The sequence below is a fragment of the Eubalaena glacialis genome, chromosome 16 (assembly GCF_028564815.1).
Source record: "Eubalaena glacialis isolate mEubGla1 chromosome 16, mEubGla1.1.hap2.+ XY, whole genome shotgun sequence".
Taxonomy (NCBI): Eukaryota; Metazoa; Chordata; class Mammalia; order Artiodactyla; family Balaenidae; genus Eubalaena; species Eubalaena glacialis.
Genome location: NC_083731.1, coordinates 65,680,092 through 65,703,208, shown reverse-complemented (window position 1 = coordinate 65,703,208; position 23,117 = coordinate 65,680,092). Strand labels below are relative to the sequence as shown.

The following is a 23,117-nucleotide window of genomic DNA, read 5'->3' as shown; positions in this document are numbered from 1 at the left end:
GCAAGGCCAGGACAGGGTAAGGGGCAAGTGGTAATGCCAAGCACGGCTACTTAACATGGTACCCTGTCTGGACCTCCAGGGATACAGTTCTCTCGACAATGAGCCCTCTTTCCCAACATTTTGATGGTGTCTATTCATACCGTCATTCATCAGAGGGTCTGTCTGATGAAACTGATCTGGAGACCCATGGTCTGATTATGCAACCAAGCCCAGGTTCCCAGAGCTCCTGAGCTGCCAGAATACTCAAGGACATGCTCACTGGTTCTTGCCTTACTTTAGAAAGTCCATTTGAAAGATGTATGGAAGGTTACTAGTGATGGTGGAGACCTCAGTTAATCTATTTGAAAGGTTCATGGAAGAGTACTAATGAAGGTGAAGACAAAGGCACAGTTCTCCCACCCACACTTTATTTCCACCCCAAGATTTTAGTCTAGCTACAAAAGGACCAACGTTTTCTTACCTCCTAAGACTTTGGCCTAAGGAAGCTCACGATAATGTTAAGAAGTATTTCTCTGGGTTATACTCTTGGAAAAGATCTACATCACTCAATGAAAAGATAAACATGATACTCCCAAAGAAACAATGATAAGACATTTCATTTCTAAAAGCCTGGTGTCGAAGTTATAGAAAAACAAATACAAATTTCAAACTTAACGTATAAATTATCAGATTCATAGTATAAAGTCTAACCTAAACTGTATATAAGTCAACTTTAAAAGGGAAAATAATAACCCCTCAAATTGCATTAATGTGGTATCACTTGAGAGTGCAGTACAATATTTTAACCAACATAGACATTAAAAAATATGAGGTTTGCTACTATTCGGCATCTAATAATTACGTGGAAATACTGCAATGGTTAATCATAGGCAAGAATCATGTTTGTTAGACTTATTGTTGGTATAAAAATAATCTGAGTCATGATGTGTAGATTTCAAACAAGGATACACATGTTTATGGGTATATTATAATACTACACCACGGGGGGATATTAGGAAACTGTGCTCTCTAGGCTAAAACTTGAAATAACACCTTTCTCTCAAAGAAAAATTAGAGTTTACAAATATCATTCATTCCTCCAACAAGACACATTGCTTCATTCATTTAACAAATATTTATCGTCTTTCCGCTCTATGCCTGGCCCTGTGTTAGCCTTGGAGATTCAGTGGTGAAGAAGACAGTCTTTGTGCCTAAGGAAATTTCAGTCTCCACCATCTCCCCTCCCACATTCACACGCCATGCAACACTCTCTCCAACAGCATTCTTGAAGGAAGGTCCCTTAGCTCCTGCTGTGTCCTATAACGAGACAGAGTGTGTAAAATGTCCAGCATGGAGTCGAGCAAGCTCTACATCCACTGCTCCTTGCCTACTCCCGACAAACGCCAAGAGCTGAGAGCCCCGAATTCTGTACTAGCTGCACATAGCTATCAGTCATCCAACCTTGAGAAAGTCATTTCAGCTCCTTGAACCTGAGTCTGCTCTGAGGACTCTCTTCTTGAAAGCCACTTTCCGATCACAGGGAATGAGATGACTAGAGATTTCTAATAATGGGCAGAGCCATTACCACACAAGAGGCCTATTCTATCAGATGACACAGTTACAAAGTTCTCTTTTGTGTAAAGCTGAAACTGGCCCTCTGTGAATTCAACCACGGATCTTTGTCCTGTACGCCAAACCTGTCTACCACTTCTTATCCATAATAATCCCTCAAATATTGAAAAGATGTCACATCTTCCCAAATCTTTAAAATAAAAAGTGCCCTTTAATGTCAATCAATCCCATTTTCCAGACCTTTTTTTAGTAATATTAGTTACCTGCCTCTGTGAGGTCTTTATCAACCTTTCTATTTAGCATGTAGTGCCCACAATAAAATACAGTGCTCTAAATTTGTAGTACAACCAGCACGTGCTTGTGATACATCTAGTAACACAATATAAGACTCTATGATTGGGCTTCCCTGGTGGCCCAGTGGTTAAGAATCTGCCTGCCGAAGCAGGCGACACGGGTTCGAGCCCTGGTCCGGGAAGATCCCACATGCCGAGGAGCAACTAAGCCCGTGCGCCACAACTACTGAGCCTGCGCTCTAGAGCCCGTGAGCCACAACTACTGAGCCCACATGCTACAACTACTGAAGCCCGCGCGCCTAGAGCCCGTGCTCTGCAACAAGAGAAGCCACCACAGTGAGAAGACTGTGCACCACAACGAAGAGTAGCCTCTGCTCGCTGCAACTAGAGAAAGCCTACGCACAGCAATGAAGACCCAATGCGGCCAAAAATAAATAAATAAAATTAAAAAAAAGAAAAAAAAGACTCTATGATTGACTTGGAGGAGAAAAGACAACTGAACGTGTAAAAAACAACCACAGGAATACTATCTGAATCATACTCATTTACAACTCCACAATAAAGAGGCAGGATAGCAGAGCAGTCAAGAGTACAGATTGAGGCCGTATAACCCAGATGGGTTCAGATTCTAGCTCTTTATATGTATTGGATGTTAACCTCTCTGTTTCAGATTTCTCCCCTATAAAATGGGAAGCATAATAGAACCTACCTTATAAGACTGATACAAAAAAGTGAATGAGTGATCAGATATAAAGCAGTTATAAGAGGTACACAGTAGACTACATATTATCAAATAAAATAGGCAACTTATTTATCTAAGTGATTATATATTAACATGTTTATCTAAATGCCTGTTTTGCAATGTGCATTCACAAATGATATAAAAAAACTTTTCATTACTTCCATGTATCTAAAGATTGAGTTATTAATGGATAAAAGTAAACTGACACTTCCTTAGGTTCAAAGGATGTGATATCTCTCTTAAGAGAGAAGATGAAGTGAATTATATTAACAGAGAGGAAGCTAAGAGGAAAACAGAATAAATAGAAAGTAAACATGAAAGAAACAAGTTCTTAAGAACATTTACCCCTTCCATGAAAACACAGTCTGCTCATTTCGACTATACTATGAATGCATAATTTTCGGCACTTTATGTGCAGTAAGAGTGTTCTCTTTATTGGTTTGTTTTTATGTCTACTTTTAAAAACCTCGTCAGAAGAGTCATCATCTAATGTTGATCAACTTTCGGTCATGTCTACCGTGGCAAGTGACCCCTGAACTAAAATGACTCTGTTTCAGTGCTCATTTAGTTCTAAAAATAAGTGCTGCCACATGGCATCTGTTTCCATACAACTAAGCCAGCGTGGATATGAAGTAACCATGGGACTTCAAACACACTTGTAGATCACTCACTAACAATGCTAAGCGTGGTTAAATAAACAAAATAAATTACCTCTGTATTTCTTTCTAGTTCAAAAAAAAAAAAAGCTTTCTTTACAAACCTTCTAAGAAGTTTTACCAATGTCGATACAATTTCTTTAAAAATGATGACTCATTTATTTAAGGTTTAGCCCAAACTTCATTAAAATTTAAAGAACACACAGTCATTTGAACAGTACACTTTGAAAGCCTAATGTATACCACATCATTGTGATGGCTTTCAAATCATTAAAAAGCTCTTCTTTAGCAAATAACATTTACCTAACAAGGAACAACTGTATTCCATTTGTTACAGAATGGTTGCTTTTCCCAACAATACTTATTAATATTAGATAAAAGTGGAAATAAATCTTCACTACACCTCTGAGAAATAGGCAGCATGGAATGTTTTCTCAAGATAAAGTTCATCCATATTCTCTTTCAAAATTCCCAAACTTTTAAAAGTTGGCAATACTGTCACTTGTGAAGGGAAGCAAGGGATAATAAGTGTGTGATATCAGTTGCCACCAACATGTATCAAACTGTAGGTGGTCATCACTGTGCTAGGTATTTTGGTGCATTATCACATTTCATTTAATCCTCATAACCTATGAGGCAGATACCATTACTACCCTCAATTAAAGTTAAGGACACTGAGATTTATAGCAGTTAACTAATTTGTCTAGGGTCACCTAACTAGACACGGCCGAGACACGACCCAAACCCCGGCTGTTTGACTTCAGTCTTAAGCTCTGCAATTGGAAAAATAAAAAAAAGCTGGGGATAGACATGCCATGATTAGTGAGAAAGAGACAAAGAGAGCAGTGGATGTGAGAAGAAAGAGAACAGAGGCAAAGACTATCCAGACGGAAAGAATACTGTGCAATAGGAAAGAGTCCTGAGTTAAACATCAGGAGATCTGCAATCCCTTCTCTGGGCGGCACCAGTATGACCAAAGGGAAATCAATTCTCTCTAGTTTAATATAAGAAGAGCACATTCACATACAGTACAGAGGTATGTTAAAGATAAAAAGGTTAAAGTGAAAATAAAACTCCAAAACACCATGCAAATATCAATAAAATAAAAAAGAAAATGAACAATTAAAAATGGACAAAAAAAATTAAAAATGTTTCACTGATTCCACAGTCATAGAAAATGTCATGGTAGAATTTAAACTACAAATAAATTAATTGTGAACATTAACCTAAACACCCATAAAATGCCAATAAGGCTGTCTGGAACTGTTCTTCTCTGTTCCCCGATCACACCACTAACACCTACCTAACATCACAGAAAATGCATTCAACGTTAGTAGGTTTTGTTGTTGTTGCCTACTGCAGAAGACACTTGTAAAACCAGAAATTCAAACTTAGGTCAAAATTAGCCCAATGTAGGGTAATTAAAAAGTATATATGTATGTGCACATGCGTGTGTGTGTATTTAATTTATCATATCTATTTATTTCGACATTGTGAGACCTGGAGCAGAGGAATCCAGCTCTTCTGTGAAACCAACAGAAACTGTGAGATAATAAACAGGCATTGTTTTATGCCACTAAGTTTGTGGTAATCTGTTACGAAACAACAGAAAACTAATACAATACCTGAGGCAATTTAGACAACCCAAAAAACAAGACAATTATTAACTCCAGGGATGCGAGCATAGGCCTGTTTAAAAGTAATCATCGTGTAGGTAGGTCTTAACCATGTCTGCAGATCCTTTGACACCACCCTCAAGATGTCTGTGTCTCCTCCTCTGGAAGCTCAGTCAGTCTCAGTGCTTGCTCATAACCACAGAATGACTTCCCCAGCTAAGTCAGTTTCTGCCCTGCCCTCTAGAACACTCCCTGTAGAACCCATTTTACTAGAGTTTGACATTGGGTTTTTGGGTAAAGCACAGCTTTTCCACTTTCCATTTACTAATTATAGATTTTCCATTTACTATTGTCCCTTGTCAATATATCATCCTTAGGGACTTCAAGGCAAAGAGTAGTGGCTGTAATGAGGCAGAATTCAGCTGTCGCTGGATTCCCCAGCCATAACACCACCGAACTACACCATTAACCTCTGACACGAACTGGCCAAAATAACACCACGAGTAGCAGTCACTGGAACGCAGGACGGTGGAACATTTAAATATTTAAAGATAGGGAGGATTGTCAATTACTGGTTGAAAACATACCTCTTATTCCATTTTATACCCTGGAAAGTTCTACCAAATTGATTTGCTATAAAACTCTAAGCAATCTGCCTAACATTTTAGTCTCGCATTTCTCGTCCAACAAACTTCAGAAACGACATTTGGTTGAGTGAAACGTTGGAAATTTCTTGAAAATATTTCAACGAAAAAGTCTTCTCATGCCCAAAATGAACTTTCATCTTATTAATTAAAATCAACAAATACTTATGGATAAGGTACTATGAGAAAAAAACGTATGACAGTGCCCCTATCCTCAAGGAGGTTATAAGAAACATAAGTACTCAGCTAAACACAAGGCGGAATACAGTAAGTTCTATGAGAAGGTACAAAAGGAGAGACTGCATGCAGTTGGAGGTCCAAGAAAGAGCTGTACGAAGGATCTGAATAACCTCTCCCAAATCTTAAATTTCAGAACCCTCACTCAGACTAAACTCTAGATCCTTGTCGGGGAGAACCCCTTATCCACAACCCCACCACGAGTCTCCACAGAGGGGAGAAAACTATTGCTCACCTCCCAGGGAAGACAAGTGGTTAATCTGATAGGTTAATCGCCCTACCCGACCTTCACCTGGGAGGAAGGAAGAATAAGCAACATTTTGCCCTTCAGCCTCCAACAACTTATCAGAAGCTCTGTGTTTAGTGGTTATTGGATCCTGTTCAGCCATTAATAAAGTCATCCCGTATTCCTTATGTTCCATTCTCAAAAACTGAGAACTCAGAGGGGGAAGATGGATCAGTTACTGATCCCTCAAACCTCCAACAATCCCTTTTTTTTTTTTAATTTTTTTTTGTTTGTTTGTTTTTATTTATTCTATTTTTGGCTGTGTTGGGTCTTCGCTTCTGCGCGAGGGCTCCCTCCAGTTGCGGCAAGCGGGGGCCACTCTTCATCGCAGTGCGCGGGCCTCTCACTATCGCGGCCTCTCCTATTGCAGAGCACAGTCTCCAGATGTGCAGGCTCAGTAGTTGTGGTCCACGGGCCCATCTGCTCTGCGGCATGTGGGATCTTCCCAGACCAGGGCTCGAACCTGTGTCCCCTGCATTGGCAGGCAGATTCTCAACCACTGCGCCACCAGCGAAGCCCCAACAATCCCTTTTTATCTTTCTGTCCAGTATGCCCTATAAATCATCAATCCTTGGCCAATTTCGTTGTTTTTCTTTACTCCTATCTTTAAGAAAATGCTATAGGCCCAGGAATTAAGAACATTACTTATCTCCAGTCTCTGGTGGACACTATTTACTACCTAGTAATCTTCTACTGGTCCCTGTTCAGTTTCGATTCTTATTTTCTATAGAAGCTCCTCCAAACCCTCCTCAAGTCTTATTCATAGCATATGACCGAATCTTCAATTTCACTGAGAAAACAGTAGTGTTTGGGTTTGAAATATATGAACTTCCTGCCCACACCTACTTCCATAAACTTTCTGTCTCCTATTCAAGGCTAATCTCTTAACCTGTGCTCTGCGTCCCACCCCCTGCAGTTTACTCAGCCATCATGCTCCAACGATTATTCCCTTTCTCTCCTACAGCTTCAGCTTTTCTTTCTAACAATTCTTTCCTCTCTTCATATAGACACACTCAAAACTCATTTTAAAAACAAAGCAAAAGATCCACAACAACAACAAAACCAGAACTGCCTCTTCAGGCCTGAACATTCTTGTTGCTGTATGTCTGCTCCTTCTTTTAACCGCCAAGCTTGTAGGACAAGGAGTCCGTGCTGGCTCTCTCTGCCTTTCCACTTAGCATTTGCCATGCAGCCTACTGCATGCCACCCTCCACTGCAACTACTCACATCAGTGTGACCAAATGACCTCCTGATTCACAAATTCAACAGACACTTTTCCTTTCTTCTTTGACTTGACCTCTCTACAGCATTTGATGTTTAACAACTTCCGTCTTGAAACTCCCTTCCACTGGCTTTTTATAAATCATTGCCTCCTGATGTTCCTTCTATACTTCAGAATGCTCTCTCTCAGTCTTTATTGGTCAAACCTTACATTTTAACTTTTTCCCAGGATTCTATTCTTGGCTGTCCTCTCTCTTCTCAAACTCAACTGTCCCTGGGGAGGGGGAAGGGGAGGAATATTCACAGCATGAATTATCTCACATGCCCATAAATCAATAAAACTAAATCTGAACTCATTTGCTTCTTCTCCATCCCCCACCCTTACCAGTGCTTACCTCCATCATGGCACTGCTCTGTATTTGTTTATCTGTCTGTCCTCCCTGCCCTGGCATGCCTAGGGGATGAACATAACACACTGCTGTCCATAGTGGAAGCTTCCTAGGGCAGGGGCTAGGAGTGTGGAAGGGGTCAGCAACCCAGCAAGAACAGTGCACCTGAGAGGACCTGAAGAAAATGTAGCTATAAAAGTATCCCAGGGACCTCCCTAGTGGCGCACTGGATAAGACTCCACGCTCCCAAAGCAGGGGGCCTGGGTTCGATCCCCAGTCAGGGAACTAGATCCCACATGCATGCTGCAACTAAGAGTTCGCATTGCCACAACTAAGGAGCCCGCGTGCTGCAACTAAGGAGCCCGGGGGCCGCAACTAAGGAGCCCACCTGCTGCAACGAAGACCTGGTGCAACCAAATAAATAAATAAATATTTAAATATTTTTTAAGAAAAAGAATCCCAGATGAACTTCACTGAACTACACCATGAATATCTTGAGGGAAGTGATATATATATATATTTTTTTTTTCATCTCTGAATCCCTTGTGTTTATTAGCACAAGTGCCTAGCACATGGTGGATCCTCAATTCATATTTAATTCATATTTTTATTATCAAAGAAGTAGAAAAAGTATGGGATATCTGAGATAAGCTTTGAAGAATTGGTAGAATTTCAACAGCTGTTGATGGAGGAGGGATCATTTAAGTCAGAGGGAATGGAAAAAGCATTAGGTTCAGACAGAACTGCTGGACTGGTGGGATGTCTAAGGACAAATAGTTATCAGTATGCTAGAATGCTGAGGAAGGATTTTACAGGACTTTACGGCGGAGTTACAGATGCAACTTGACAGGCAATGGTGAGCCAGTGAGGTCTTCTAAGCAATGTGATTTGCAATTGGAAAAAAATTAACTGGAACAGAGGACACTTCTTTAAATAGCTGCCAAATGAATTACCTAAGTGAGAAGAAATGAAGGCCTGAACTACAGCAACTAGAGTAACTGTAGATGGAAAGGAGAAAATATTATTTTTAAGATTGAAGGTAAAGAACTAAACTTTTTGAATATTTAAGAACAGTGGAATTAGTTGAACATTAAAGGGAGGTGAAAATTCTAAGGCACTAAAATTAGAAGGTCTAAAAAGAAAACTATATAAATACTTTACATTGGTTTATTGACCCAAACAATCATGACACGTTGGGTGGTAGCATCTACAATGTACTTAACAAGTTTACTGTTCTTGGTGAGAATTCCAACACATGTGACACACAGCTGGCAAGTGAAGAGGGCGTTCAGTACAAGCTCACGAAAGATCATTCTATAACTTTTGAGGGGGGGAGTTACCAGAGTATAACCATACCGTGAAGCTGTTGTTAGCATTTTTTGTGCTTGCTTCAGCTACACTGGCATCTGAGAGGTCAACTTCATCAAATATCAGAGACTGTTAATGAAAAAGAATACAAACATGTCAAGTGCAAACCTAACTGAATGCTCCTCATGTATTTTTTTTTTTTTTTACCGTCACATCATGACCATGAAACTATGTCAGGAATTAGAAATAAAAAATGAAGAAAAACTGAAATTACTGATGCTTGGTGAGTAAAACCATAAAGTTCAATGAACACATAAATTCCAAACTGTAAAGGACTTTAAAGAACTCCCCTGGCATATTGTTTCATTGAAAAATGCTCTGTGCTCTCCAGAAGCATCGTTTATGGGAAACCTACTACTCAGTGTATGACATACACACATACTCACACACTCCCCACAATGAAAAGAACTAGTCCTGGCTCAGATCACGGACAGTTACTGAACTTTTTGAACATGACCTTCCTCATCTGTAAATGTGTTCAAATGAGATGGTGCATGTGCTCTGCAAATATAAAATGACATTTCTCTTATACTCTTAAAAGAAGTTTTATTTATTTATTTTCTTTTTTTTTTTTTGGCCAGGCTCCAACATTTTTTTTTTTTGTATGCTTAAAAGTGGTTTTAATCAAAAAAGTTTCAGTGGTAAAAACTCCATAGAAATAAAATCTTTAAAATGGACAATTGAGAAATTAGGAAATTCTAGTAAATAAATGTATCCTTCCCACTTTTGAGTCAGTTGGTCCTTGTTCACAGTCATTCAATGTTCTTCCAGTGAGGCAGGTATAACACCACTCCTCTAGAACTGCTAGAAAAAGAGGCTCCCTTATCTAATAACTTTTACCACCCCGCAAGATCTCCAGGGGGTCATGCAACTCTACTTCAACCCAACCAATCTGACCGTAAGACTTGTTCCCTGACTACAAGGAATTTATAATCTAGCACGGGAGCTGAAATAGACACAACTAGTTTTAAGTAAGGGAGACTATTAAAAGTGAAAGAGCAGATACTACAAAATGCTATGGAAGGTCACAGCAGAAAACAAATGCTTTCTCTTGTGAATAATGGAATGAAGACAATTTTAGGGGGACCTTAAAGAAAATAGGGAATTTCTTTAAGTGGAGATAGAGGAAAAATCATCCTGGGGATGGAAAACATGGAGCGAGGCTGTAGGCTATCGAGTGGTCAGTGTTGTCTGGAGATAAATGTGAGAAGTCAGAATGGAGCCAGATCAGGGACAACCGTGAACATAATGACTTTTAAAATAAGATTATTCTATTTTGTTATTACTTCCACAGCTGCATAAACTAAGAATTATGTTTGTTTGTTTATTTATTTATTTTTTACCTCCTGGTGTATAACTCTACTAATTATATCACAAACACGTGTTTTTTAATATAAAAATGATTGATTATCCTACTGGCACAGTAACAATAAATCTTACTATTTTTAAATTGAAGTATAGTTGACATACAATATTATGTTAGTTTCAAGTATACAACATAGTAATTTGACAATCAAATACATCATCAAATGATCACCATGATAAGTCTAGTAACCATTTGTCATCATACAAAATTATTACAATATTATTAATTATATTCCATATACTGTATATTAAATCCCCATGACATTTATTTTTATAACTGGAAGTTTGGATCTCTTAATCCTCTTCACCTATTTCACCCAACCCCACATAACCCTCCCCTCTGGCAACCACCCATTTGTTCTCTGTATCTGTAAGTCTCTTTCTGTTGTGATTTGTTTGTTCATTTGTTTTGTTTTCTAGATTCCACATGTAAGTGAGATTGTACGGTATTTGCCTTTCTCTGTCTGACTTATTTCACTCAGCATAATACCTTCTATGTTCATCCATGTTGTTGCAAATGGCAAGATTTCATTCTTTACAGCTAATATTTCATTATATTCATTACTAATAATTGGTCTGTTCAGATTTTCTGTTTCTTCCTGTTTCAGTCCTGGAAGATTGTATGTTTTGAGAAATTTATCCAGTTCTCCCAGGTTGTCCAATTTGTTGGTATATAATTTTCATAGTAACCTCTTATGATCCTTCGTATTTCTGTGATGTCAGTTGTAACTTCTCTTTCATTTCCGATTTTATTTATTTGGCTCTCTCTCTTTTTTTCTTGATGACTTTGGATAAAGGTTTATCAATTTCATTTATCTTTTCAAAGAACCTGCTCTTAGGTTTTTGTGGGGTTTTTTAGTCTCTGTTTCATTTAATTCCACTCGTAACTTTACTATTTCCTTCCTTCTACTAACTCTGGACTTGTTTATTCTTCTTTTTCTCGTTCCTCTAGGTGTAAGATTAGATTGTTTATTTGAGATTTTTCTTGTTTCCTGAGGTAGGCCTGTATTACTATCAAATTCCCCCTTAGAACTGCCTTTGCTGAGTCCCAAAGATTTTGGAACACTGTGTTTCCATTTTAATTTGTTTGAAGGTATTTCTTGATATCCTCTTTGATTTCTTCAATGACCCATTGGTTGTTACTGAGTTTGTTGTTTAGACTCCATGTGTTTGAGTTTTATTCCAGTTTTTCTTGTGGTTGATTTCTAGTCTCATACTGTTGTGGTCAGAAAAGATGCTTGATGTGATTTCAGTATTTTAAAATTTATTGAGATTTGTAGCCTAATAAAAGATCTGTCCTGGAGTGTTCCATGTGCACTTGAAAAGAATGTATATTCTGCTGTTATGGGGTGGAATGTCCTGTATATATTATTAAGTCCCATCGAATCTAATGTGTCATTTAAGGCCAGTGTTTCCTTATTGATTTTCTGTCTGAATGATCTATCCATTGATGTAATGGGGTGTTACACTCCCCTACTATTATGGTATTTCTGTCAGTTTCTCCTTTATGTCTGTTAATATTTGGTTTACGTATTCAGGTGCTCCTCTGCTGGGTATATATATATTTACTAGTGTTATATCTTCTTATTGGATTGATCCCTTTATCATTAGGTAATGCTCTTCTTTGTCTCTTGTTACAGTCTTTGTTTTAACGTCTATTTTGTCTGATATAAGTATTGCTATCCCATATTTCCTTTCATTTCTATTTACATGGAATATCTTTTTCATCTCTTCACTTTCAGTCTGTGTGTGTCTTTAGATCTGAAGTGAGTCTCCTGTAGGCACCATATATATGGGTCTTGTTTTTTGTATCTATTCAGCCACGCTGTGTCTTTTGATTGGTGCATTTAGTCCATTTACATTTAAAGTAATTATTGATAACTATGTACTTATTGCCATTTTTGTGAATTGTTTTCGGGTTATCTTTGTTGTTCTTCTCTGTTGCCTTCTTCTTCTCTTGCTCTCTGTGATTTGATGATTTTCTTCAGTATTGTGTTTATATTCCTTTCTCTTTATTGTTTGTATATCTGTTATCAGTTTTTGGTTTGTGGTTACCATGAGGTTCTTATACAACAATCTCTGTATATAGCAGTCTATTTTATGTTGATAGTTGCTTAAGTTTGAGCATGTTCTAAAAGCACTACGTTTTTACTCCATCCACCATTTTATGTTTTTGATGTTATCTTACTTTGTGTATTCCTTAACTAATTATTGTAGATATATATGGTTTTACTAGTTTTGTTTTTCAACCTTCATACTAGCTATATAGGTGGTTGATCCACTACCTTTACTATATTTTTGCCTTTACTGATGAGATATTGTCTTTCATAATTTTCATATTTCTAGTTATAATTTTTTCTTTTCTGTTTAAATTTCTTTAACATTTCTTGTAAGACTGGCTTAGTGGTGATGAACTATAAAGTAGACAAGCTATTGCTTGTCTGGGAAACTATCTCTCTCTCAATTCTGAATGATGACCTTGCTGGATAGAATATTCTTGGTTATAAGTTTTCTCCTTTCAGTACCCTGAATATATTGCGCCACTCCCTTCTGTAAAGTTTTTGCTGAAAAGTCAGCTGACAGTCTTATGGGGACTCCCATGTATGTAACTAGTTGTTTTTCTCTTGTTGCTTTTAAGATTTTCTCTTTAGCTTAACATTTTGGCATTTTAATTATAATGTGTCTTGGTGTGGGTCCCTTTGGGTTCACTTTGTTTGGGTCTCTCTGTACTTCCTGGGCCTGGATGTCTGTATCCTTCACCAAGTTAGGAAAGTTTTCAGCCATATTTCTTCAAATAGGTTTTCTGTCCTTTTTACTCTCTCTTCCCCTTCTGGGACCCTTATAATGTGAATGTTGGTATACTTGATGTTGCCCAAAGGGCCCTTAAACTATCCATTTTTTGGTTTCTTTTTTCTTTTTACTGTTCTGATTGGGTGATTTCCACTACCTTATCTTCTAGACCACTGGTCCTCTCTTCTGCATCATCTAATCTGCTGTTGGTTTCCTCTGGTGTATTTTTCATTTCCATTATTATTTTCTATCTCTTTGTTGAAATTCTCACTCTTCTATTCTTCTACTGAGTTCAGTGAGAATCTTTATGACCATTACTTTGAACACCTTATCTGGAAGTTTGCTTATCTCCATTTCATTCAATCTATTTCTGAGGGTTTGTCTAGTTCTTTCATTTGGAACATATTCCTTTGTTTCTTCATTTTGCCTAACTTTCTGTGTTTGTTTCTACATATTGCGTAGATCAGCTACGTCCCCTGGTCTTGAGAGAGTGGCTTTGTGTAGAAGGTATCCTGTGGGGCCCAGTAGCATGGTCTCCCTTGGTTACCAGGGCCAGATGCTCCAGGAGTGTCCCCTTTGTGGGCTGCATGTGTCCTCCTGTTGTGGCTCAGCTGCACTTGCTGAGGGGGTGCTTGTATGCAAGGCTGGACCCCAGTGTGGCTGGCTGCAAGGCCCAGTTGCAACTGTTGTGGGTGCTCTGGTGTGTGGGGCTGACCCCTGGGGCAGGAGCCACTTTGGGGGGACACTAGTGTTGGCCAAAGGTGTCCGCCAGGTCTAACAGGGCAGGGGGCTGTTTCGGTGGGGCTCCAGTGCCAGCTGAGGGTACCCACCTTAATGTTTATTTTTGAAGGAACAGTAAAATATCCATTTTAAATGGAAGCTCATCATTACATTTTTTTTCTTCCAAAGCTACATCATTCTTATTTCATTCAATTGTTATATAAAAATTATTTAAGCCTTTATTTTATTTCACTATGATTTTTATTTCTAAATGCTGGCATAATTGAGTGATTGTTTTGTGCCAGGTATTATGTAAGCACTTCATGTACGTAATTTCATTTAAGCCTCCTCTCAACAACATGCTGTCCACAGCCACTCCACTGGAATGTGCTAGAATCGGGATATGAACTCTTGTCTGAAACCAGAGTATGAACTCTTAGCAACTAGAACAATTGTCTCTCTCATTTTCAGGAAAAGATTTATGGGGTAAAAAGTAGCAAGAAAGGGGGGAACCCAAATTTAGAGTTTATTATATCTATCTAATAAGGTTACATTTAACTGTTCATTTTACTTGGAAGGAAAAAAGAAAGAAAGCAAACTACACTAGGACCTTCTTATAAGATTGTCCTTAGGGGAAATGGCATGAAACTGACTCAAATAGACCCCCTTGGGATTTGGTCCAAGATGAATCACATTAATATGGAATTTATATCAGAGCAGTAATGCTAGTGAGCCCCAAGACAAAAACAGTTTACAGAACCAAAATTTCAATTCCATCTACGGCCTTCGAGTGCTTGCAACTAGTATTCTCTCAAATTACCTTTGAGTCCTTTGCATAATAAAGTGTACGGCCTCGAAGTTTGAAGTATCGCTTTTTCCATCTTTGGAAAGAACTGGTTTGCTTCAACAGTTGTCCCTCTTTAATACTGGTCTAGGGAGAAGCAGGAACACAACAACATGATTAAAATGAAATTCAAAACCAAATAAATTTCAAAATTAATGACACGCTATCATTAACATTTTGAATATTATTTCTCATGCTTTGCAAATTACATGAGAGAATAGTTTATTCTCCCCATTCAACAAGGGAACACATGTGCAAAGCCCCAAAGAGCAAAGATGAATTCAACATGGTGACTCAAAGCAGTCATAAATACTATGGAAGACACATGCACAAAACGAATACTTTTCAATACAGTGTGATGAGTACATGTACATATATAAGTACATATATACTTGTATATAGTAAAATGGTGGAAGGGTGGAGGTGCAGTATAATGTAATGGTTAAGAAGGCATGGGCTCTGGAGCCAGAAACCTTGTGATCAACTCCTGGTGCCACCACTTAGTAGATGGATGATCTTAGGCAAGTCAATAAACTTCATGGCTTTATTTATTCATCTATAAAATGGGGATGACAACAGGACATACCTTATAGGGTTGTTGTCGTGAGGAGTAAATTTTAAAAACACGTAAAGGTATTTACTGCATGGCACATAGTAAGTGCTCATTAAATGTCAGTTATCATCAGCTATGTGTTATTGTAACAAACACATACTCAAAGCACGGTGCATGGCGGCCCAAAGAAGGAAGCTCTGCCTCAGAGGGAGTCAGTGATGTTGTCCTCCCAGAGGAGAGCCTTAGGTGGGTCTTGAAGGAGTTTATCAGAATGATGAGTGGGAGAAGGGTATTTTACATGTGTGCAGAAGTAGAAAGGTATAAAACAGCACAGATATTTGGGGAATCTTCAGAGTTTCTGGTTATAAACACAGGGTAGAGCTTGCAACGGGGAGCAGCAAGAGATGTGGCTGGAAGAGGTGGGCAGGGGCTCTGGGATTCTGGGCTAGACCCTGTGCTAAGTGCTTTATGTATACAAGTTCATTTTATTGCCACCAACAACATCCTTGGAACCCCTCTGACTTCATCTAGTATCTCTCCTTCACTTGGTCACCTCCATTCACAATGATGCTTTGCTTTTAAGTGGGCGTGCATGCACGTCCCTTAGAACTGGACACTACCTATCCTCTCCTCCTGGACTGCTCTTCCCTCAAATATCCATCTGATCAACTCCTTCACCTCCTTCAAGTCTCTCACCTTCTTGATGAGACCCACCTCACTGACCTCCTATTGCACATGCTCTCCATATTTTCCCCCATCCTGATCTTATTTACTTCCCCACACAAAGTACTTTCCATCTTCTAATGTATAATGTAATTTACTTATTTATTATATTTATTGTGCTACCCCTATAAGAATATAAGTTCCCTGAGTTTATTATATCTAATAAAGTTAAATTTCATGTTTCATTTTAACTGGAAGGAAAAAAAAAGGAAGAAGGAAGGACACTTTATTTATAGCAAACTAAACTTACAGCCTTCCTATGAGACTGTCCTTAGGAAATATGTCACGGGATTGACTCAAATAGATCCCCTTGGGATGGGGGTCCAAGATGGATCACATCTATCCTGAATTCACAGAAGAGCAGTAATGCTACAGTGAATCTCCAGGGCAAAAACAGCTTACAGAACCAACATTTTATATCCATCCCACTGGACTGCACACTGATGTGTCTCAAATACCTAGAACATTATCTGGCACATATGATATGGAGACCCATATGAATGAATAGAAGATGCTGAGATTAAACCCATGTTTGTTTGAACTCCAGAGTTTATTTCCAACTTTTACACTATACTGTCTTCTATTATCAACAAGACATAAAATATTGAGAAAAGTTTGTTTTCTCTAATACGGTAGTTAGGTCATACTAATGTTTACTTTCAATTTCATTAAAAGATTCCCTCTAGAGCCTGCTCTCAGATGGTCCTCCAGGAATTGTGAGAGCATTAAAATTTAATGATAACAAAATACTTTTGAAACTTCAGTACCAAAGAGCTCGACTTAGAATCAGACAGACAGACTTCAAGCCAGGCTCCACTACACGCTAACAGTACAAATCTGCGTAAGTTACTTCAGCTTTCTGTGCCCAGTTTCCTCCCCTAAAATATGGGAATAATAATGCCAACTTCACAAGCTTGTTGCATCTAATTTAATTATAAGATAATGCCTGGAGAGCACTTAGCACACTATCTGGGTTACAGAAAATATTTAATAAATGGCAGAAAGTGTTATTATGATATTGTTATGCTATTAAGTTCACGGAGTATTTGCCAGGCACCAAATTATAAAAGCTTCTTGGAAGAAGTGAATAAGTGTTTGCAGGCCTCCGAGAGAGCAAATAACAGCTGAAGCACAAGGAGAGTGTCAAGAGATGAGGTTAAGGGAGACAACAGCCAGGAGATGCTGGCCACAAAGGGGAGCTTGCTTTTTATTCTAAGTGCAAAAAGCTAGTGAACTGTCTGAAGCCAGACAGTGAGAATGGGGAAATGGGTGAGAAAGAGTGGGGGACCAATTAGGAGGCTGCTGCAGGAGTCCCAGGGAGAGACCAGGGAGGATGGAACTAAGGTTGTAGCATCACTGAGACCGACAGAAGTAGAGGAATTTGAGACGTTATTTTGGAGGCAGAATCCAGCGGCCTCACTGATAGACATGAAGGGCAAGAGAGAGAAAAGAACCAAGGGAAAGTGTAAGCATTTGCCTTGGGCAACTAGATACAAAAGACTGCGAGAGAAAAGGGTATTAATAAGGAAGAGTTAAGTGGTGAGCTGCCCTGCTGCAGCATCCAAAGTTACCCAGGGTAGAAAGTCTATATTCTTAAACTTGATCGCAAAGTCTTGAAATGCTATAAAAATATAACTCATCCAGAGAACAAATCTTTTGGCAATTCAAATTATAAAAGTGGTGTTTTGGGCTTCCCTGGTGGTGCAGTGGTTGAGAATCCGCCTGCCAGTGCAGGGGACACGGGTTCGAGCCCTGGTCTGGGAAGATCCCACATGCCGCGGAGCAACTGGGCCCGTGAGCCACAACTACTGAGCCTGCACGTCTGGAGCCTGTGCTCCGTAACAGGAGAGGCCGCGATGGTGAGAGGCCCGCGCACTGCGATGAAGAGTGGCCCCCGCTTGCCACAACTAGAGAAAGCACTCGCACAGAAACGAAGACCCAACACAGCCAAAAATAAATAAATTAATTAATTAATTTTAAAAAAAAAAGTGGGTGTTTTAAGATTTTTGTAAAGTTCTGTTGAATGCAATGAGGAAGAAAAGTTAATGTTTAGTCTATTTATGTTCTATCAGGCTGTTTCTAAAAAGCATAAAAAATCTAATATTTCTTCTCCACATGGTTACTAGAGTAATTTTCTAAAATGAAAACCTGATTACATTATGCCACTCCTTAAATCCTTCCTTAGTTCTATCTTTTTTTTTTTTTAATCGATGTATAGTTGATTTACAATGCCATGTTAGTTTCAGGTATACAGCAAAGTGATTCAGTTATACACACACACACACACACACACACACACACACATATATTCTTTTTCAGGTTCTTTTCCCTTAAAGGTTATTATAAAATATTGAGTATACTTCCCTGTGCTTGTCTGTTTTGTACGTAGAAGTATGTATATTTTAATTCCACACTCCTAATTTATCCTATCCTCCTCTTTCCTCTTTGGTAACCATAAGTTTGTTTTCTAGGTCTGTGGTTCCTTTTCTGTCCTGTAAATGAATTCATTTGTATCTTTTTTTTTTTTTTTGCCTGCAGCATAAAGTCCAAACTTCTATATGTATCAGAGAAGACCCCTGCATGATGCTGTCCAACCTCCTCGCTTGCCCCTCCGGCCAGAGGCTCCGCTCTCTGCCCTAAATGCCCCCTCCTCAATCGCCTGTCTTGAAAGCACCCAATCATTTCAATTCTGATCTAGTGCCACCGCCTCTGGAAGACTTCCCCACCCCCTAGGAAGAAGTGAACACTCCCACATTTGTCCCTCGAATGTGTCCTTCTCCTGCCTGTATAACAGCACCTACGACAACTGAATGGCATGTTTGTGTTCCCACCAGGCTGTGACCTTCATAGAGCGAAGACCATGTCCTACGTATTTTAATAACATCACCAATTAACACGTTAGCTGACACTTTAAGGCCTCCATAAATGTTAAACCAAACAACTTTTAAAGTGTAAAATGGTATATAAGTTTGTCTTTTAAAACGAAGATAGAATTAGGAAAGAAAACAGGAAAGAATGGCTATAAATGATTTTATGGTTTCCAGCATTCAGCAGGTCTGCTTCTTTTCACTGCATATAAAAAACAGCAAATACAATGCAAAAAAGTATATATGGACCCCGAGGTGCACTCCCTGGGTGAGGGTTTGGGGAGACATAGTCAGAGGAACAGGAAAATGTCGATTTATCCTGATTTTATGGCTATTGATAATTTAAAGATGCTCCTTACATAGTCACTTTCAAGGCAAATAATTTATCTGTGTTTTACTCTATAACTTTATGTTCTTTAAATCTTGCACAAGTTATTTGCAGTGTGTGAGGCTGAGGAGAATACATGCATTTACAAACTTCTCTGTTTTAATATACAGTCAATTTTAAATTCTTGAAGAAAGAAAAGAAAGAAAAAGACATCTGAAGCTAGCTTGCTTTCCTCTAGAGATGTGATTAAAAAGACTTAACTAGGAGGCAGTTTTTCACATGAAAGTTAATCCTTAAAATAAACGTCTGTTTATATATGGCAAGTTAAACAAACACTTCTCATAAAAGAAGGAGCACAACAAAAATGATTAATTTGTAACAGCTCCTGCAAATATAATCCTATCGGCAAAGCGTGGTTCAGAGAAAAATACTGTAGTTCGAAAAATATCAAAATAATGAGTAAACTAAAGGAAGAAACAAGGAATCTTTCTTTAAAATCGAAATATTTATTATATTCAATATTAATGTTCCACTAGAATAACAAATTGAATTTAGTAACAGACATAAGAATTAGCTATGATCAGTTATTATGAACAATCTATGAAAAATAAGCATTAGATTTTAATTTTATTTTGTTCACAATTTCCAGGATAAGGAATAAGCTCTCCCCTCCCTCAAAATAAGGCTTAGAAACATTTGCATTTAATGGCCATTTCATCATATAATCTGGCAGATATTAGTTTAGTACAATCTGACCTTTATGAAAAATCAGTGAAGTCATATAGCCCCTAACCGTAATCCAATAACCCAGTTTCCAAATATTAAAAACAAAAAGTTAAATGAATTTGGCTTTGAAAAAAAAATTGTTTCAATAAAATAAGCTTTAAAAGTTTTAAGATCTCTTTTCTATCTGGCTTTCTGAGACTGTTTGCAGTCCCATGTCTTAAAGCTGTGCAATTTGCTCATTTCGCGCCCCTTGCTAAAAGCAAACAAAAGTAATTTCTCTTTTAAATTATACACACATGAGCGCTCTAGGATTTCACCTAACATTTCAGAAACACCTCTGTATCACAAGTTGAAGTTGCTTTGATGGCATACTACTTCAATGTCCTGAGGAGAGTGCAACTTTACAAACAGCCATTCAATGAGCCATTTCGTAAAGCTAAAAATCTTTGAAAACATCACTTACTGCCTGATTTATCTGATAAACATACATTTTCATATGTTGGCTTTTGGGGGAACATCAAATAGGTGTGGTGAAGAGCCTGATGTGGAGAACTGGAAATGTCAGTGATGACTCATCTTTTACAGATGCCTTCAAAAATTCCAGGAGAATCTCGAGCTTCTCCTAGTCTTGCCCCAGCACGACCCCTTAATTTCTCTTCTAGGGAATGGGAATGGAATTTGTTGTGATGGGAGATGTGGGTTGTTATGGACTAAATGTTTGGGGGCAATCTTAACCCCCAATTTGATGGTACTAGGCAGTAGGGCCTTTGGGAGGAGATTGTGTCAGGAGGGTGGGGCCCACATGAATGGAATTAATGCCCTTATATGTGAGACCCCAGAGCACTCTCCTGCCCCTTCCACCATGTGAGAACACAGCTAGAAGATGGCTATCTCTACCAGTACATTGATCTTAGACTTCCCAGACTCCAGAACTGTGAGAAATAAATATTTATTGTTTAAGCCACCCAGTCTTTGGCATTTTTGTTACAGCGGCCTGAACAGACTAAGACATGGGTCAAGAGAATTTTCACCACTCTATACTTTGTATGTAATCACTTCTTTCCTATCTCTTTTAATTCTCTATCTACTCCACCCTCCCAAACAGAGAATTAGTCTTTGTCTTATACCTTTCTTTGCCATATCCATTTTGTTATATAAGGTCTAGGAAAGCTGTCTATGTACAGGGTACCTGTACAGAACCTATAACATCATGAGTCTAGACTTCCTTGAATGTAAGCATCTTTAGTTTTACAGACTTTAATTTCTAAAGTGGAAATATCCTTACATGCTGTATATCTTTATGTGCTGTTGTGACATGTGAAACAATGGATATGAAAGGATACATAATTTTTTAAAAAGCTGGTATGACAAGATACCATCATCATTAACATTAGTCCCCGTGATAATCATTATTTATTACAGAACAGATCTTATCTTTCAATCCATCCCTTTCCACTCCTCCCGCCTTTGCCTTAGTTCAAGCTCCTCTCACTCCCTTGAACTCAACAGTACCCTACATGTTCTCCATGCGATCAGTTTTTCCCACCACTAGTCCATTGTTCCCACCATGGACAGAATTATCCATAAGAAATATTTTTGATCCCGCCAAACTCTGGTTTAATATGTTCAGTGCTTTCCTATCACCCACAGTGTAATCCCAGACTTGTGAGCTGGGCACACACTCTTCCTTCCATAAATGACCCACTTTCTGTAACAGCTTCATCTTCAGCATTCCTCCTAAATTCCTCTAACAGGAGAGGAAAAGAGAAGTACCTGCGAATCCCCAAATCCTCCATGCTTCCCTACATCCAAGCTTTTACACGAGCTCTTCCTTCTACTCATAATAGTTTCCTCTGTTTCTTCTTAGAAACCTCCCACCCCATCCTATCATCCTCCAAGGTTCAGGCCACCATCATATCCTGGGTGCATCCACAGCACTACGCCCACACATAACTTATAGTGTTAATCATGTAGAATAGGAATTTTAAAAAATTCATGTCTCTCTCTCTCATGTATCTTATTTATTTTTCCATCCTACACATATAACCATGGACTTGATACTAAGAAAATAATGACTATATGTTAATAAATTTATTCAATAGTTAGGAAACAAAAAGAAAGAAATTAAGAGGATTAAAACATTTTTTTCTGATAAGAACTAAAGGAATTAAGTGGAGAAAAATATTTCAATTTTTCTCTCTCCAGCAAGTCAATATACTGTCAGAAAGCACAAAGGAAATAGACCTGACTCCCCAAAAAAGCCCTGGATTGAGTTCCATTTCTGGCTCCATTTACTAGATTTGTGGCTGCAAATGAGCAATAACATTTAAGAGCCTAAGTTTCCCTACCTGTAAGGTGAAGATCACTGTCACCTGCCTTGTATTCTTCAGAGTTGTTAGGACAAAACAAAATGAAGTGTAAATATCTTTCATAAACTCCCAAATGCTGTATAAAGTGTCATTAATAAGCACGGTACTATTTTAACAGGTCATACTTTTGGGAAAAGGTGTTTTTAGTGGGACTGACACAGTTCAATAAAGAGATACCATTTCTGAACAAGAGCCCAATGCTTATATTTAGAGAAATTATCCCACAAAGGTCAGCTTTAATTACATAAAGTATACAGTTCCAAAATGTATAGTTTTCTAAACATTTACAGAAGAGAAATCAATCATGAAATGGTATTTAATAATGGAGCAGAGTTTAAAACTGCTATATAGTGTTAGTATTTTACTTTTTAGGACATCAGTCTTATTTACCAGTAAGAATTAGAAAATGATGACAATTGCTGTCGGATAACTCCACTTGGATGCCACTGGCTCTTCAAAATTCAATTAGCCTCAAACTGATCTCCCTATTAGATTAGAGTAGGGCCAGGCCCACCTTATTCACCGCTGTAGCCCCAGCACTTACCACAGTTCCTAGCACAGAGAATAGCTCTTAATTGCACAAGAGAATAAATGAAGTGAAGACTGATATTCAAATAAAGCAGCTGAATGTCTTTTAGAGGAAACTTGAACTGTACACTATCTTAAGAGCTTTTAAGGGAGAGCCTGGGCAGGAAATTGACAGCATTCTGAGAACTGCACCCAGAGGTGCTTATTTTGTGGCCATCTCTTTCTCATTTGCAAATGTCCCTGCAGCAAATTTAAGCAATTAGTTGTTGACTATTCTCTTGGGTTTTTCTTTTTTTCCCAC

General features: G+C 38.4%; 1 protein-coding gene across 6 annotated transcripts in view; it reads right to left on the bottom strand.

Annotated features, from left to right (window-relative positions):
• DGKH (diacylglycerol kinase eta) overlaps nt 1–23,117 on the bottom strand; it is a 191,033-nt gene that overhangs the window by 107,024 nt on the left and 60,892 nt on the right. For all 6 annotated transcript variants that reach the window (XR_009697561.1, XR_009697562.1, XM_061171182.1 and 3 more), the window contains exons 3-4: nt 14,699–14,809; nt 8,992–9,072 (exon numbers count right to left, since the gene is read on the bottom strand). Coding sequence is in view for 4 of the 6 variants with exons in the window: in XM_061171182.1 (XP_061027165.1) it covers nt 8,992–9,072; nt 14,699–14,809 (192 nt within the window). In the remaining 2 variants the exon portion in view is untranslated. The remainder of the gene's footprint in view (nt 1–8,991; nt 9,073–14,698; nt 14,810–23,117) is intronic.